Consider the following 19,747-nt stretch of genomic DNA (forward strand, 5'->3'; position numbering starts at 1 on the left):
TTTCATTGCATCTGAGAACGCCTTCTTGGACGTACTGAAGATCCACGCCACTCTAAGTGAGCACTCTGTTGCTTTTTGTGGTTGTGTCATACACGTGACAAGAAAAGAGCAGCTTGATGTGTGACAATTTCAGTGCATTTAGCTTTGTTGTTGCTACCTCTGAATCTGATGGCAAAATCTGATGCTCTTGTCTCATAATGATGTTTGAAAGTGGACATCTCCATCGTAGCTGTCGTCTTCTGGCCTACAAGCATGAGTCTCGCCGGAGGGAGAATGAATCAAATGTTTCAATCCAATCTTCTTTCAATTACCGATTTTCACCTTCCACTCTTTAAGCAGCGAACCTGGAACACGCCATTTTCTTGCAATCGAGGCTCCGATGGCGGACGAAGTGTCAATATGCGAAGTGGTCCAAAAACAAAAGTGAACTCTGTTTGACGCAGTAACAGGCTGTCTGTGTATCAACGGCACGGGGACACAGTCCTAGTATATGTGCACTGACCCCTCCGGAATAATAGCTTGAGGGCCACAAATAGGTGGTTTTGGGCCGGATGCAGCTCATGAGGGATTGAGGGGCCTTGCGTAGTCAATCACAGCACACAACTATGTTGCATTCAAGGGCCGCCAAATAAAATGTGAAATCTCAACGCTTGATGAACAAACATTACCAGTGACGCATAAACAAGTACAAATTTGGGGCTTTTTTAACAGTTGTTCATGTATGCTGTACATTTGACATTGTACATTTTGTATTTATTTGCATTTATGGATTACCAACTTGTGGTGAATGAGATGTTTTTCTGCAAAAAAAATAGCCCATTTTCAGAGAAAAAAAATGTTAAAATGCAGACAACTTGGTGTGAGCAAAAGACGAGAATTGATCGATACTCACAGTACGTGAATAGAGGCGGAGGGAATCCTGGAAGGTGACTCACATTGAAAAACGTGTATGAAAAGCAGGGCAAAAAGCGGAGGTATGCTGTACATCAGGGTGCTGCAATAAAGGCATCCAAAGGTATGCCTGGAGCCATCCTGACACGGGAACCCACTGTACCTGTATAAGAGTTATGAACGTTGAAATGCTATTTAAATGTTGGATGCGCACTTGATAAAGGTTTCGGGAAGGTGACATGAGCCTGCCACAAAGGAATACGTGAAGGAAAAAATAGCAGCAGTCTTGAAATTTGAACAGCTTGTAAATGCAAGTCACATGTGAAGTTCAACACAATCAACTCGGGGTGGTTTGCTGTATTCTATACTTACCAAGAAACGAAAAGAAACTTTTGGAAGGTAACGCAAGCACGTCTGTCTTCTTGGGGGGGTTGTTTTGTTGTTTTCGCATCTGTAATTGCATTAGCACTTATAAAAAATGTAAATGATGGTATTTGCCTGAACACACACACACACACACACACACACACACTTTATGTGCAAGTGTGCAGGTCAGGATTTTTCACTCTCAGAACACAACATAAGCCGTTCAACTTTTGATGCTTGCTTTTATTTGTTTTTGTGTTGGATACCGTCGCGTCACATACACACAACGCAAAATGAGGACACACAAAGACAATTTACAACCGTAAAATGACAACTGTTATCACTTGTGTTCCATTACGCTGATATTTTGGCACAGAGCACATAACGGCGACCTGACGGCAGACAGGTGACGATGGAGGCACAAGTCGATACACAACACATATCAACACTGAAAATCATAGAGGATTTTTTGTCATCTTTCTTTTTCGAACAACAGTTTGGTTTTCAGAGTACAATGTTCGATTACAGAAGAACATTTACATTTCCAAAGGCATGATGGCGAAAAGCATGACGGGAAACAACACAGCAACACAACGCACAGATCAGAAGTCAACACCCAGTGTGTACTTTAGTGGATCCCCGCATACTGGCCATTTAGCAGTCACGTTCCCGCAAATTTGTGGGTTTTTGGTCATACTTGTTATAATTTTTTTTATTTGCGGGAAAACCCCGCACATTTATGCTTTCTCTCTCCGAAAAAAGCAGTTTTTTTTTCACAGAACACATCTCATTTACCTTAAGTTGTCTATCATTTATAAATATATGATAGTAAAGCATAAAAAAACCAACATTTCCCTTATTTACGAAAGCAAATGTTGACGGGTAGGCTTCGATTCCATCTGTTCTATGGATCGTCTTCCGTGATCATTCATTAGCGGTGAGTACCTTTACATTTTAGACTTTAAAAGTGCTTTTTATTCAGTGCGTGAGGCATATTTAAGGTTTAAGACTGCATTATGCTTCTAGTAGCAGGTTAACATCAGTTTTATTGCAAATGTTCAAACTTCAAGCTAGTAGAAGGGTTTGGAGGTGGAGGAGCGAGCCAGCGTAGCATACGGTGGCACCTCGACGCAGTAATATAATTGTTATTAGAGTGTGAAAAATACACATTTTTATGGCCGTCACTATTCGCGGATGGTCTTGGAAGGTAATGGCGGGGATTTACTGTATTTGTCTGACATCTTCAGCGTATGTTTCACATTTACGGCACTGGAAAGTACAGTTCACTGAACATGGTCGCCGTAAAAGGCATGGTTTGACAGAAATATGTCAATTTACAGCTTGAAGGATTATGTCAGGCTTTAAAAAAAAACAATGCTGGGAGGTTAGTAGGCTCGGTGCAGCACACACTTGCACATAATCCAAAAAGTTGTTCGATTCCCTAACATGCCTCAGGCAGTCAGATATGTAAACATCATCACTCTTGGAAGATTCACATTTTAACTCCGACTCACAAACACACACACGCACGCGCACACTAATGCTGTGTTCACAAAAAACTCATTGAAATGACAACATTTATTGTACATAAGCGTAGATAAAATACAATCAAACGTAATCTTGTATATTACATTTCAATTGGACGTGGAGAGGAAAAATGTGGAGAAAGATGGACTCAAGGTTATGAAGGCTTAGCAACTCTGGCAGGGGAAATGGTTGACATTTTCCAATGGCGGTGAGCCAAAGCACCACTAAGAAAACACAAGCAACCAATCTGCTTCAACTGAGATCCACAATCAAGCGCAAATCCTGGCCAAATTGTGAGTCGAGGTACATTTTTATCTTGTGAAAAAGCTGGAAATGAGACTGGTTGCAAAAGACTGTGAGATGAGAGCCACACTGGAACCTCGGTAAAGCGGGACTTACATCCTGACGCACGTGTTACCACACACACGGGCTGCGCAATTTTTGGGAAAAGCGTTAGCCGTGGCCAGCGCGTTGAGGAAGTAGGGTATCGGAGGGGTTGCAAGTGTGTTGTTCTTATGAAGCAGGTGATTCGTGACATTCCTCCTCCCAATTTCACAATTTTCTTCCTACGGGCGTTTGCGTGCTGTCTGCGGGTTTGAAAATCTTGCGATTTTCCCCATTTTTGCACGTATTTTTGTAGAAGCACGTACGTTGGGATGTAAGTCCCCTTTGGCGTATGCCACAGATAGCGTGTTTTTCAGTTTACGTCAAAAATCTATGCCTAAATTTTGCCTCGGTTTGCGTACATTTTTTCAGTTAGCGTACAATATGGCATGCGTCTTGTCACATGCTTCGAGTCCAACAGTGTTCTCAATCAATCCCTCCATCCATCCATCCATCCATTTTCTATGCCGTTTAGTGTCACTAGGGTCGCAGGGGTATGCTGGAGCCTATCCCAGCTGCCTTCGGGCGAGAGGAGGGGTACACCCTGGACTGGTCGCCAGCCAATGGCAGGGCACATATAGACAAACAACCATTCACACTCACATTCATACCTATGGACAATTTAGAGTCTCCAATTAACCTAACATGTTTTTGGAATGTGGGAGGAAACCGGAGTACCCGGAGAAAACCCACGCACACACGGGGAGAACATGCAAACTCCACACAGAAATGCCCAATGGAGATTCGAACCCAGGTCTTCCCGATCTCCTGACTGTGTGGCCAACATGCTAACCACTCGGCCCCTGTGCGGCCCTCTGAATGTATTTTTAATCACAAAATGCCCTTGCTAGCAGTTTGCTACTACATGGAAACAGGGGCCGGAGGTCAGCTCCGTCTCCCACCTATGATGTCATCAGCGGTTGACTCTGTAGTTTTTTTTGTAACTACCAGGGTTACGCCACAAGTCTCTCCTTTTCTTACAGCTCACTGGTGCAAAATAACCCAAAATGGAGTGCCAGTATTTTGATAAAGAAGGGTATAAATGCCACTGAATGCGAGAAATAACTCATAGCAAAACAGGAAGGTGGTGTTTGTGTTGATCTCACTGCCACATGGTGTCAACACGTCTTCAATGAAGGTAAAAGTAACCTTGAATGTTCATTTATTTCTTTCATTCATCATTTATATGCATTTAGAATTGTTTTCTGCATGTAAAACTATAACTCGGGTTTTGTGTTAACGTTTTTGGCTTCCTGGAACAAATTAATTGGATTTACATGATTTCTTATGGGAAAAATGTATTCAGTTAAGAGTACGTTTCAGGATGAGTCGGACCTTTTGGAACGAATTAATTACGCTTTTATGCTGTGCTATATTTAATATACTGCATTTTAGAAAGTGCTGTGGGCGGCTATGCAACACTCATCAACACTCCCGTGTAACGCTGGACACCGACGGTGTCGACTTGGAAAAGTTCCACTGTACTTTGAATTCTCAACTTCCATTTGGTAATTCCTTCCGCCTTGAATGTGTATGCAGACGACCCTCATGTTACGACAGTTTGCGGTCACGCTGCACTTCCGTAAATTATAAATACCCTGCAAAACTACGTGTGCGTAGCAGTGGAAGAATCCGTAGTAGCATGTCGCTACACTGTGGATGGACAACTGAACTGAACTTGTTGACTTTAAACCCTTTATTGTGTCTCCCAAGCGTGAGGCACACTGTGCTGCTACGTCACAGAAAGGGAAAGTGAAAGTGAAGTGAAATTTGACATTGTAAAGTGCTCAAAAAGTGGAGAAAGACGGACCAACATTGGTCGCATGCTTGTTCTAAGCCGTTCGACTCGGAAAATACGGTTTGGTATTGCACTTAAAAAATGTTTTGTGTCAATTATTCAATTTCATTTGACTAATATTAGTTATAATTATGCATTGGCATGAATATGTATTTCTGCTTTGATACACATTGTCACACTGACTTGCTATGATTATCCGCTCAAGGCCTCTTGTCTCCAAAACAAGCGTAACGGATGCCAGCCTGTGCACGTGTACGTGTGCCTTGAGAGCTGCGCTGAACACGCGGTCGAAAGTCCGGGCTTCTGGCCGTGTGGTCGGCGCTCTTGTCTCCTCTTGCAAAGGTCCTGTGTTCGAGCCCCGAACCGGGCAGTGTGAAAGCAGGGTTACACAAGTCCTCCACATACTCTCCTGATTCAAACAGCCTTGGGTGTCTACGCATGTGAAGTCTGCCCTTCACCGTCTCACAGGGGGAGAACATCACACTTCCCCTCGCATATGTGATTGTCTATATTGACTAACATTTCAGCATGAACAGTCAGACATTTTCTCTAGCAACGGTTTGGGTTGTATTGACTTGTCCCTTTATATGCAAGTTTTATGAAATTGCACCTTTCATTATTCTCTAATAACTTGTTTTGTCTGCTGTCTTATTTTGGAGCCAGAAGCATGTTTTCCCTTCATAATCATCAAGGATAAAAATGGTATCCTTGAACATGTGACATGATCTGCTCCTATGAAACAGGCAGTGATAAGTAAGCAGTATTGTGGTTTTCCTCCTCCCAATAAGCCCGTCTCTCCCTCCCTTGCAACGCCCCTTCCAGTATGCAAGACAACCATATTTATCATGTTTTCATTTCTTTCTTGTACATAATCTTTTTATTACCCTGTTTTATATGACCTTCCATGTGTTCTGTGTACAGTGTGAGTGACTTAGGAGTTCATTCAAGTCAAATGCAGGTATAAGTTCAGACTAAAACGTGACTCGCATCGGCGGATGTAGATCGAGGGACTTCATTTACCTGCATTTTGTACACGCACGCTCAGTAGTCTGCACCAAAGTCAGTCATCTTTTGATTTTCTGCCACTTAAACACTTAAAGTATGCATGAGCACTCGTCTCTCCACATCTTGGATGTAATTAGCATGATTGGATGGCAAGGAATGGATAGATACAGGAAGATATGGCACTGATGAGACCATTCCCCCCCCGCCGTGTAGCCTGCCTGGCGCCTCTCCACTCGTTTAAGAACAAAGTTGATTACGCATTCATTAAAGCTCCAGCATCTTGTTCACCTGCACCGCTAGGCTTGTCCAAACAGTTGCATGTGAACACATCGAGGTGTCTCATTCCTGCTTTTCACAAAAAATAGATGGACTGACGTGATAATTATCTGTTACTGTCCAGTTCTCATTCTGTTTTGACATTCCAAGTACTGTCTCAGTCTATGATGCGTGGACAATTTACAGTATATCGCATTAGGCCAAATTTGGTTGGGCGTGCTAGCATTCTAATGCAATTATGTAACCCTGTACTGACTTAAACAATGCTCGCTACGTTTTCATGCGGAGGTTCATGCTCTCTTTAAGACAACACGTGTTTGCATGCATGATCAATAAGAATATCCCCGTTTGCATGTTAATTTGTGTCAAAAAGTTGAATCGGAGGACAAAATGGTTGCCTTTATGTTACATATTGTTGTTATCAGGGTGGGTGGTCGATCCACATAGTTTGTATCGATGCCATGGGTGGTTTCAGTATCCGATCGTGATGAGATGGATATTTTTCAGTTATTTTCACAAATATCTGTTTTTTTGTGCTGTTCATATCAGGGTGGTGCTGGTGCTTGTGTGTCTCACCTAACATTACAGTAACATTACTGACACCTAGCGACCAGTGTAGAATACTACATGTCATCACAATGTCTTTGAATGCGTCTTCTGAATGCCTTATGTTTGTACTTGAGTTCAGTCAGCCATTTTTGCCTTACTTTAGGTAAAAAAATATGCAAAATGTGCTTAAATATGCATGTTTGCAACTCACGCCAGCCACTCACACTCTCCACACTGCTAACACTCAGCTAAACACAGTCAATTCTTGCTAGATGTTATCACACAAGTCACTTCCCATGCCCCGCCCCTTAAAGGTGCACACACGTCACAGATATTACACTACATATTGCATCTTCTGAATACCTTTTATTTGTATTTTCGTTCATTTAGCCGTTTTATGCTTGAAAATGCTTAATTTTATCTTAGGATACGTGACATTTTATGAAATATGCAGATAATAGGCTGTAGTATATCACGAAGCAGCGATAATTTAGTAATTCGTTTCTTTTGAAAAACCGTAAGAGAGTGAAGCTGAACCGCAAAGTGGCGAGGGACGACTGCGACGTTTAACTGTCCAACATCTGGTAGAAACACTGCACTGCCAACCATACAAACTTAGGTTGAAACGAGGCACAGCATTTCCACACAGAACGCGATCCCTTGCGTACTGAATTCCTGCAAAAAATCTTCCAAAAGTTGAAACCCCGATGCTGCTATCTGGGACCAGAATGATGGAGTGCTGGGTCCTCCGGATAACACAATTACACAATTACCTCTGCAGGATCAGAACCAATCTGCAAGTGAGTGTCATCAACATGAACATAGCCTGTTGAGTTGAAGAAGAATGGTACTCAATTTGCGAGCAGTGAGAAGCCACTTTGTCCCACCATCTGCACAACACACCTATTTATATTTACGGGCTCATTTACATGCATCAACACATGCGGACAGGAGCAGCCACAGCCCAACTGACTCCAAATCCCCTTTTCAGGAAAGGAGGCATCAAGGGACAGGTTGCATTCACAGTCTAATCAGATAACTCTCCAATTACATCATCCGTTGCGCTCTTGTTATCCTGGATCATTCTGTTCTGTTCTGCTTGTGTGATACTGAGGATGTCAGCTCATCAGATGATTCCAAAGTATTTTCCCCCTCAGCCTGATGGACGTAGTCTGATAGTTTCTGAGGTATCTACAATTTCAACTTGGAAGATACTATTTCAGGTTGAATTGATTAATGGGGTCACACTTTGGGGTTTAATAACAGTGACACCGTGTCGTGTATTTGTCAGGCAAATAAGAGCGCAGGCAACATAGGAGGTGCATATTCTTCCAAATTTCCTGTCGAGCTGTTCAGGAGGGAGTAGAGGATTCGATCCAGAAGGACTGACTCTAACCAAAACATACTTTAAGCGAATCATTTTTTTCCCATAAGAAGTAATGGAAATCCAATTAAGCTGTTCCAGAAAACAAAAAAATGCAATGTTTTTATAGTTTTACATGCATAAAACAATTCAAATTGCATATATATGATGAATGAAAATGATAAATTAACATTTAAGGGTACTTTTACCTTTGTTGAAGATGTGATTAGCTGCTGAAGACACGATGTGGCAGCGAGGTCAACACGGACACCACCTTGGTGTTTTGCCATGAGGTAGTACTTGAATTCAATAGTGTTTCTCACCTCAAGTCTCTACTTTTCTTTTGATCATGACTGCAAAACAACCCTAAATGGAGCCAAAAAAAGTTGCCAGCATTTTCAAAAAAGAAGAAGTTGAGAAACACTATTTAATTCAAGAAATAACTAAACAGCAAAACACAGGAGGTGTCCGTGTTGATCTTAATGTCACGTCAGGTCTTTGTAACCACATTACCACTCACCTTCAGTGAGGGTAAAAGTAACCTTAAATGTTCATTCATCCCTTTCATTCATTATTCATTTGCATTTAGAATTGTTTTATGCATGTAAAACTGTACTTGTAAAACTAGTGTGGTGTAACTGTGTTAGTTAGCAAAGAACCAGTCAACCACGGATGACATCATAGACGGAGCTGACTTCCACTTCCTGTTTCCATGTGTTAGCAAGCTAATAACAAGGATATTTTGTGATAGAAGACAGCTGCACTCACGCAGTGTATTAATAACACTAACTAATAACACTAACTTTACTGCAGCGATGAATCCAGCAGAGGGGGCTGTCTCACATTCACATCACTCAATGCTTCAACATGTCTGCACCTTTACTGTGTAAAACTGAATGTAAAATCCATTTAAAGGGATAGTTCGGATTTTTTGACATGAAGTTGTATGTATCCCCATCAGCAGTGTAGCCCAATAACAGTGACTTACTCCCCACTTGGTCTCTTTTAATCTTTTGCACGCTTATATAGTAAAGAACTCAAACAATGTACAGTAAAGAACTCAATGTACAGAGATGAGCAAATTCAAAAAACAATACAAGCAGTTGATGTTTGCCAAATACAAGGCAGAAGAGTCCTGATTGTTCTGTCAGGTTTGTTATTTTATTTTATTTATTTATTTTTTTATTTTCTATTTTATTTTATTTTATTTTATTTTTTATTTATTTAATTAAATTTTATTTGTTATTTATTTATTTCTATTTATTTATTTATTTTTTTTTATAATTTTCTTTGTTGTGTTTAAAAAAAAAAAAAAAAAAGCTTTGTTCTTATTTATTTATTTATTTATTTAGTATTGTCATCATATTATCATTATTATGAATGTTCTCTCTTTTTTTGGGGGGAGGGTTATCTCACCGTTATCTATTATGTGTTATCCTGACTATCACTGAAAACATGACATGGAATCCAGGAAGTGAACTACATGTACTGTACTAGATGTAGAATAGATGAGGGGTAGGATTAAATAAGCTTTGCTTCTTCCTACTCCTTTTGGACATGTGGAACTGTCAAAAAATGATTCACGAGATGTATTCCATTGTAACCTTCATGTTCAAATAAACTAAACCAAACCAAACCAAACCAATTGTTTTGGAGAAGCCAAACTCTTTACTTAATTGTCCCCAGCAACTAAGTGGAGCTACGTTCTTCACGGAAATCTGACCAGAAGTGGACTTAGGAGACCAAGAGGGGGGTAAGTCGCTGTTATTGGGGATGTCATACAACTTCATGTCAAAAAATCCAAAGTACCCTTTAATGAGTGTTGCAGGCATATTGTAGAATTTAGAGTATCAAAAATGTGCACCGTCGTAGCTTTTTATGGGGGCGTCCATTATTTGTTTTTTTTGTCATTTTCTTGGAACTTCTCCAGAGAACTACTTTATACTGCATCTAATGTTGTCCACCTACTGTGCACTCAAACCGGTGGATATTATAGTCAGGTGAGAATGTTGCTCGGATCTGATTAAATGTGTTTTCATTGTCAAAATTGCAATGATGCATAGCCAAACTGGGCCCTGTTTGGGGGAGAAAAATCTGAATTGGGTCACTGTAGTGAAACCAGACACATCATGTAGGTTGTCCAGTCTGCAGGGAAAAACTGTACATATCCAAGAATATAACCACTGTCTTAAGAATAACCTCACTGAAGTAGTCAAGCAGTAGGATGTTGGTTGAAAGTATTAGTTTGTAGCTGCACACAGTCAAACAGTGGCAAAGCCAGACATTTTTCACTGGGGTGGCCAAGGTGAGACCATTACTCACACAGGGGTGGCAATAGGTTGATACCTGAAATGTCTAGATGGCCAGTGAGGTGGCCACGGCCACCACTGGCCACCCCGTAGCTCTGCCACTGCAGTCAAACCTTTAGATTATTTTAGAGCGCCCTCGTTGTATCATTTGGTTTTTGATGAAAATTTTCATCTAGATTTTGCCCTGGTACTTGTACACTGTCTCAGTTATCATCCAATATTGCGCGTAAAGAAGTACAGTAATCCCTCCTTTATCGTGGTTAACTGGTTCCAGACCTGACAGTGATAAGTGAAAATCCGCAAAGCAGGATTCCTTATTTATAAATGAAATTTTTTCATAGTTAGAGCATTATTAGAGCCCTCTAGACATGAAATAACACCACATAGTCACCTTTAGTCATAGTCACCCATTATAGTCGCCATAAGAGAAAATAAGACATCTTAGAGAGTCTTAGACATAAATAAGACATAACATAGACTCACACGTTAGCTATGACAGAATATTTCCTGCAGTGGCTATTGTCTCATCAATGTAACCTTACTGACCCCTAGTAACCAGTATACTATATTACATATGCAGTGAACATTCACACAGGAGCTGCTGTTGGCCACAACTCACACCAGCCACTCGCACTGCTAACACTCCGCTATTATACATAACATAATAAGAGAAAATAAGACATCGTATAGACTCACACATGGGGAGAGATCCTCGTTGTTGTTGTTTTGTTTATTTTAACTTCTAGGACTTCTTGCGGTGACTATTGTAACATTACTGACACCTAGTGACCAGTGTGGAATACTACATATGAACATGTCATATTTGTAATTTACTTCATTTTGTCATTTTTATGTTTGAAAATGTTTGAAACGAGGGATTACTGTAGTCCGTTTGCCCTGAAGCACCATACGTGTTGCTGACTCACTGCCCATGCATTTTTATTTATTGAGGTGACTGCTAAATAGCCCGCCACGGGGTCACAGAAAGTTGAAATTTGAGAAAGACGACAATTTGCAAGATGAGAAACACTGGTGAATTAGGGAAACAACACATGGCAAAGTACGAAAATAGCATGCCCTCCCCACCTGCCTCTTCGCTCCTCGCCGTCTTCGCCAACAAGAGTCTTCAATAAAGGTAAAAGTGATGTTAAATTTACATTTACCCACTTTATTTGGCATTTATAATTATTTTCTGCAGGTAAAACTATATTTATTACCCATAAGATGCATTTTTGTTATATATATTTTGGGTGTCTGGAATGGATCAATTGGATTTACATGATTTCTTCTGGGAAACATGGCTTTGCTGACCTTTTGGAATGAATGAATAAAACCGAGGGACCAAGCTGGAATGCATATTTTGTAATAACCAAATATAAAATGAAGAATGTTTTCAAGGTGTGAAATGATAAAGTCAGGATTCAAAGCTCCACAGCCGGGGCTGACTACAAGTATAAGCATGTGGACTTCTAAAATCAGCAGGCCATGTTGTTTTATGGTCATCACAGGTACTGCTCAATAACACTGCTTGTTCTGACACTATTTATAACAGCAACAACAACAATAAAACAAGATACAACCATGTAGACATAATCCTAAGTATCTTTTGTTACATTACAAAACAATTGAGCTGGACAGCAGAGAATATCCCAGTAGAGTAAAGCTGGCATTAAGGGCAAATTCTTTCCATTCCAATAATACACTGAATTTGCTGCATCTTTCCAAATGCGATGTCGTGTCATATACATTTGGCACATTTTCTATTTTTCGTAGAAGTCACCGACTGTCACTATCACAAAACATTATTTTCATATTTTAGCACTCAGCTATGATGTTTACGTCACCACGGCACTGCACTATTAGTAGACTGTTACAATGTCATAGCATACCAAAAAGCAGACTTGTTTAGTTTTTATACTATGAATGTTTTCATGGATTACTCCAGGCCACCGAAACAAGACTGCGGTCATCGTCAAGTTGCACTGCTTCGTGTTTGTGTCTCGCTTTCACATCATGTTGACGATGGAATTTAAAATAGCAGCTTTTGTATGCTGAGAATAGACCGGGAGTCAGCGGGTGGGGGCTCAGGGGACACAGGGGGGGGGGGCAGATTGACGCATTTCAACAGGTGATCACTGTGTGTGTGTGTTTTGCTTAATGCAGTGAACAAGCAACAAGTGTAAAACCCATAGAAGTTATCTTCAACTTGTTCCAGCCTACCTGATTTAGTTAGTAGTAATCCAAGCCGTTAGATGCTGTCAATCACTCATTTACTACACTATGGAATTTTTGTATTGTCGTTCCACACAATGGTTGCTTATGTTTATGCGCGAGTGCGTGTGTGTTTAAGCATGCAGATGTTAAATTACCCTGATGGGCTTCCTCGGTGCACGTTGTCAAGCTGTCCTTTTCCTGGGCTCCTGCAGAGCGAGCCGCGTCTCCCGTTGTCCTTTTACCGTGGTTATGCTAAGCAGCGTCGTGCATTCGCATTAACGTGTCAGCAAAGCCCTGCCACGACAACACTGTCATTCGCTTCAACATTGGATTACATATGAATACATCCGGAAAGCAAAACCAATGAATAATGTCAGAAGTTGTACATCATGGTGTCCTTAGTCGTTGGAGTACAGTGGAACCTCGGTTATGCGTACGCCCTGGTTAAGGCCAAAATTTTGCCTCGGTTTGCGTACATTTTGTAGTTAGTGTACTAAGCCACGGCTTGTCTTGAATTAATACACTGCGAGAGGCCAACTGTGGCAGCGAGATCAACATGGACACCACCTTTGAGTTTTGCCGAGTTTTGAATTCAATAGTGTTTCTCACCTTCTTTATGAAAATGCTGGCACTTGCGACTTTCTTTAGCTCCATTCTAGGATTATTTTGCAGCCATGATCGATAAGAAAAGCTAAGACTTGAATTCAAGCAAAACACAAAGGTGGTGTCCGTGTTGATCTCGCTGCCACATTGTGTCTTTGGCAACAATCACGTCTTCAATGAAGGTAAAAGTAACCTTAAATGACCATTTATCAATTTCATTTATCATTTATATGTATTTGGAATTGTTTTCTGCATGTAAAACTATAAAAACGTGTTATGTTTTAACATTTTTGGCTTTCTGGATTAATTGGATTTACGTTATTTGTTATGGGCAAAATTGTACGTTTCGGTTGGAGTTGGTCCTTTGCATTAATGACGCTAAACAAGGTTCCACTGAAAATGTTGAAACATGGAGTCCAATCAGTGGCGTAAAAAGTGGGTGTGCACAATATGCCATTCATAAGGGCGGGTGCCAATGCAATGGGGGGAAAATGATTTCGACTCAGCTTTCTGTTTGTGCAGGTCTAAATGGTTTGACCAATAACAGAAGCACGTCACTGATTAGGTACCCCTTTCCCAAGCACATGCTGGTTTTATAGGTTATTTTTTTGTTTTTGATTGCACTGATTACCTGCTGTAATATGTAACTTAATCAAAGTCTGTAATACAAGTCTTATATTTTATGACTCCATGAATAAGACTTATGTACGTAAAATCAGTCCCAAGGACGCTCCTGAGTCCAATAACTAGTCAGATATATAGATATATTAGCCTCGATCAGCCTCGCTCAAACAGGTTTAGGACCCAAACGTATTTATCGGGTATCTGATAGTCACAGAAAAATGCTTTAAGCTATTTTAGTGATTGTCAAGTAGGCATTTCTTTGCAAATTTTCTGGAATAAATGAATCATTATCATTAACTTCATTGCTCGGGCTCGGAATCTGAGGGGACCTCACCATACGCTACAATATGCATGACATGGCTCACGATCGCGACAATATCTCCATATGGCCATATTATGATTATACATATACTGCTCTTAAAAACCTAACGGGTGTGTATGTTTGTCATGCTGCTCGTGCACACATTTTGTGGTTAGTGTACAATATGGCGCTCGTTTCGTATGGTTATTAATACACTTCGTGAATCCAACTGTGTTCTTAATGTATTTTTAATCACAAAACGTCCTCGTTAGCACCTTGCTAATACATGGAAACAGGACGCGGAATTCAGCTCGGTCGCCCGCCAATGATGTCATCGGCGGTTGACTGTAGTTCTTTGCCAGCTAACACAGTTACGCCACAAGTTTCAAAAATGTCAACACAGATCACGTTTTGTAGTTTTACAATTCTAGTTTTACGCGCAGAAAACACATCTTGATGCATATAAATGATGAATGAAAGGGATAAGTAAACATTTAACGTTACTTTTACCTTCATTGATGATGTGAGACAGACACGATGTGGCAGGGAGATCAACATGTACACCACCTTTGTGTTTTGCATTGAGTTATTTCTTGACTTCAATAGTGTTTCTCACCTTCTTTATCAAGATACTGGCACCTGAAACTTTCTTTGGCTCCATTTTGGGTTATTTTGCAGCTGTGATCAATAAGAAAAGCAAAGACGAGGTGAGAGACACTCTCGAATTCAAGAAATAAGAAGTACTGTCTGTGCTGATCTCGCTGCCACACTGTGTCTTTGGCAACAATCACGTCTTCAATGAAGGTAATAGTCACCTTAACCAATCAAGGGTGTAAAGTTTGACAATAAGCTGAATTTTGACAAGAAGTTTGGCTGTGTCGTTGGAGCTATTTTTTTCCAGCTCTGCCTTCTGGCTAAAGCGAAGCCTTCTGTTAGTCGGCAAGATCTTGAAATGACTGTATTAGTTCTCACACTGATTATTGTAATGCCCTGTGTGTTGGTATCAACCAGTCTTCAATTAACCGTCCGCAACTGGTACACAATGCTGCAGCGTGACTCTTCACCAACACTCCAAGACAGAGCCACATCACTCTGGTTGTGCGCTCTCTACACTGCCTTCCAGTCCGTTGTAGAGTCGCTTTTAAACTTGTTATGTTTTTTTTAAGGCAATTCATGGTACTGTGCCATCTTATTTATGTGAGCTTCTCAACATTCATCGCCCCAGCGGAGCTCTGCAGTCTGCCAAACAACAGCTGCTTGAGATCCCTTGGTTCAAACATAGACAGTGTTGTGATTGGTCCTTTCTGTAGCTGGAGCCAGGCTTTGGAACGTCTTACCTGTTGAATTGCGGACCACCATAAACTTACATTAATTTAAGGCAAAACTTATTGTTTATTTATGAATATATATAGACATTTATTTAGAAATGATTATTATATATTATAGTATTTATTCTGTGACACTTTTGCTATAAATTTTAAGAAATATTTTATTATTTTTTGCGTTTTATGCTCTTTTAATCTGGTTGTCCAGCTCTTTGGTTCAGTTGCAGCTGATGTACGGGGCTATATAAATGAAAATCGACCTTTCATACATCATTTATATGTATTTATATGCATTTTAAATTGTTTTCTGCATGTAAAACTAATTGTAAAACGATAAAAATGTGTTTTGTGTTACCATTTGTGGCTTTCTGGAATGGATTAACTGGATTTACATTATTTCGTATGGGAAAGATACATTTGGTTAGAGTACGTTTTGGTTGGAGTCGGACCTTCTGGATCGGATTAATGACGCTAACCAAGGATCCACTGAACACGTTTTTCAAATACGGGGTTGAAAAAGGGTTCCACTTTAGTACAGCAAACCACTACCACAATTATGACATATTATTACATTCTCCCATTTTTTGCTCAGATTCTGAATTCTTGAATCATTTTATGTCTACTTTTTTCATTTTACGCTAAATTGCGTTCAAATGTGTGAAGTAAACACACAGCATGCTGGAGCACACAGCAGTAAAGTTTGAACATGTGAGAAGCATTGAGCAAATAAGTGCTGAGCAAAGGTACGTTGTGTTGTAGAGTCAAAGTGCTGTTTAGAATGCAAGGTGTGGGACTTAGTAGGCTTGCTTCATTCCTGTGACAGTTTTGTGTTCTGTTCAAGGTTGGCCTCCGCCAGTTGTCAGTCTCTGGAGCATCCCTGTGATGCAGACAAGATGCTAGCAGCTGTTGGAGTCAATGTTTATCGTGATGAAATAGTCATGACGGTGTTTCAGGTAATCATCACTACTTTCCAGGAGCGTCTGTCGGGGCTCCCTTGAGCCAAACAGGTGCTCAAGCTTGACATGTCTCACTTGGGGGACAAATTGGCATGAAAATACTCCCAAACCAGAGGTCCTCCAGCTTTGTCTCTTTGCAGAAAACACTTGTGTGGAATGAAGAGCTGTGCACTGACAGCTTGCTGGTGTCATGTTTTAGCTCAGCTGGTCTAAAATAGACTTGTGAGATGGAGAATGTGTGATGTGTGCAATGCGAGGGCGGGTGTGACGAGCAGAAAGTTGTGTGAACACTCAAGGCGCTGCATCTGCTTCAGTGTACAACTTTCGGCGTTGTACTCATCATTCCTTTTTGGCACGAGTCAATTACACAAGAATGTTGTGGGCGCCCTCAGCTGCAAATGGCGTTCGAGTGGAAAAGCAATATTTCACAGTCACTCCAACGTTCGTGTCGTCTTTTTGTGCAACTCACAACGTCTGCTCTTGAAGGTTGTTACTGGAGTAGAAGCTAGATCCCTCAGACATCGTTTTGGAGACGCTCCAAGACGAAGACCCGTTGGAAGTCAGCTCCAAAGAAGACGTGACAGCGGCTCCAACAGGCCCAGGACCAACTCTAGCTTTCGGCTTAGACTGCTCCATTTCGTCTCCCACCTGGACCACCGTGGACACGGTGGTCTCCATTCGGCCTGCCTTGTAGGTGCTTGTTTGAGTTTGAAAGTAACGAGTGGACTTGAGTTCCAGACCTTCGTGTGAGCCTTGAGGGACACAGGGGCAGCAGCGGAAAGCTTGTTGAAAACCTGCACGGAACCTGCAGAGGAAATACATCATTTTATCTATTTCACGATATTTTTATCTCCATATTATGTGGACAAACTTTTCAATGACAAAATGTAAACAAGAGTTATTAAACAATATATCACAATAGATTTGCAGAAGTGGTACATTTTTTTCTTTAAAAAAACAAACAAACATAAAGATATATTTTTTGTTTAAAGAAAAAAACCCGTAAAGGATTAAATACGCTTTGCTTCTTTCTACTCCTGCGTAATGTCCAAACCTTGTCCAAAACAAATAAACCGCTCCTCACCTTGCCCTCCCAACTACAACGGGAGCTCATCAGCTCATGCTAAACAGGCTCAAACACAATGACAGCCAATCAATGTCCACTTCAGGGTGTGACTGACCATAGGTTTGCACCACCAACAAATCAACCACAAGAAGAAGCCCAATGCATACAAACAGATTTCATAAAAACTCAATTCACATACCGAAACTGTAACATTTTTTGATTGTGATTAAAAAAAACCTCAATAAATATGACTGGAATTAATTAATCAAAATTAATCTCTTAATTTGACACCTCTGCTTTTAATCTACATAATTTAATCTCCATAAATCAAACAACTTCACTCAAGGTTAGGGGTGTCACCAGATCTCGTGTCACAGGATCTCACGAGATTAAAACGTGACAAGATTAATTGTTCCAAAAAAAAAAAGCCTCATGGGCACTAGACCTAGGACGAGCATGATATTTACTGTAAACCATAACCGTGACCATCTATCTAATGCTTTTACTTTTCTTTTCTTTTTTTTTTATTTTATTTATCCCCTTTTTTGCGCAAGTGAAAGAAGACCACCACGCAATCTCATTGTCACACAAGAGCAGGTGGCTGTGATTAGTGAAAAAGTTAGTCACCGGCTTCTCAGCATAGTGGGAAATTAGGCTGATAAATAGAAATGTTGCCTCTTAATTGTAGGTGTGCATCAACACAAATCTGAGAGGATTATTGGAATTGTTCCAACTGGCTCCACAAACACATCCTAAAAACACACAGATGCATTTCCATGCACTTTGTGCAAACACTGTGTTCACCACTGAGGCTGTATGGATTTTGTAATATTTAGTTTAGTTTAGGTTATTAAATGTAACGCATTCATACACCGCATTATACAGCATCTCTCAAAAAAAGTGAGACACCGCTCATTTCACATTTCAGTAACCATTTTTAGTAAAGTACACGTGGTTTTCAGGTGAGGAGTTCCGTTTCTAGACTGCAATGTAAATTGAGTTTTAGTGTAAGCCTAAATTATACCCAAATGAACTCCGAAGTGAGTCACACTGTACACAGAACACAGAATCCATGACCCCTCTGGCGTTCATTCATCCTTAATCTGCTATTGTTATTCACAGCCATGGATGTATTTGTCCAATCATCATGCAACAAAAAAAGGCCATTTTAACCTTTTCCAGAGAGGAATTGACAATTTAATATCGCCACTCCCTAAAAAGAACTGTAATGTAAACGTCTCTGTTTAACTCAGGGGTCTCAAACACGCGGCCCGCGGCCATTCGCGGCCCACGGCCATTCGCGGCCCACCGAATTGTATTTTGCAGCCCGCGACGTGACATCAAACCGTAGTGTAATTGCAGCTTGTGACAGCCGGGTAAGTTCAGTGTTACTCGCAGGGGAATGTGAACACAGACTCTGAACTAACAGTGGTGTTATCACATGGAGACGAGGGGGTCACCAGACAGAACACTACCCACACAAAATGACAGCACAAGATGTAACAGGTAAATAAACACACACAGGGCAAATACTAGGAGGCGGCATCACTCCCAATTAGAAGCGTGACAAAACAACTTGATCTCAAACTATCGTGATATTAAACCGCCGTCCCTTCGCAATGAGCAGAGCCACCATTTTACATGTCATCCAGGAGCAGCTCATCGCCAGAATGGCAGAAAATTGGGCGGAAAACACAGGAGAAGAAGAAATGAAAGAAGAAGAAGAAAAAAACAAATAGCAGAATCGTCCGGTGAAGTTAAATAGAAAGCATAGCATAGTTAGAATCACTTTTGGCTTGAAATGTATTGTTTGTGTCACTCTATGGCCGTATCAAGACATTATCGTTATCGTGAGCCATGCATCGCGTATCGTATCGTATCGTGAGGGTACCCAGAGATTCGCGGCCCTACTCCCAATACTTGATGCGGCCCAGCCTCACCAGATTCTACCTACAGTGGCCCCCAGTGAAATTGAGGATGAGACCCCTGGTTTAACTGAACAATGTTGTAATTTAAATTAACACTTGATGTGTACGACATTCATTTGGGGGTGCATTTCCGCCACACTTGCTGTTGGCAGGTGTTAATTTACATGTCTTAATGTGAGGTTTACAGAGTAGAAATTATAGCGTGGCGATAACTGAAACAGCTGAGGCGAGGCAGTGCGGAATCACAGGGAGAGGAGAGGGC

General features: G+C 40.8%; 1 protein-coding gene across 1 annotated transcript in view; it reads right to left on the reverse strand.

Moving 5' to 3' along the window:
- Positions 1–892: 892 nt before the first annotated feature.
- Positions 893–19,747, reverse strand: part of tacr1a (tachykinin receptor 1a) — a 60,317-nt gene continuing 41,462 nt past the window's right edge. The window contains exon 5 of the mRNA XM_054774196.1: positions 893–17,296. Coding sequence (XP_054630171.1) covers positions 16,957–17,296 — 340 coding nt within the window. The 3' untranslated portion in view covers positions 893–16,956. The remainder of the gene's footprint in view (positions 17,297–19,747) is intronic.

Source organism: Dunckerocampus dactyliophorus, chromosome 4 (genome assembly GCF_027744805.1).
Source record: "Dunckerocampus dactyliophorus isolate RoL2022-P2 chromosome 4, RoL_Ddac_1.1, whole genome shotgun sequence".
In the NCBI taxonomy this organism is placed as follows: domain Eukaryota; kingdom Metazoa; phylum Chordata; class Actinopteri; order Syngnathiformes; family Syngnathidae; genus Dunckerocampus; species Dunckerocampus dactyliophorus.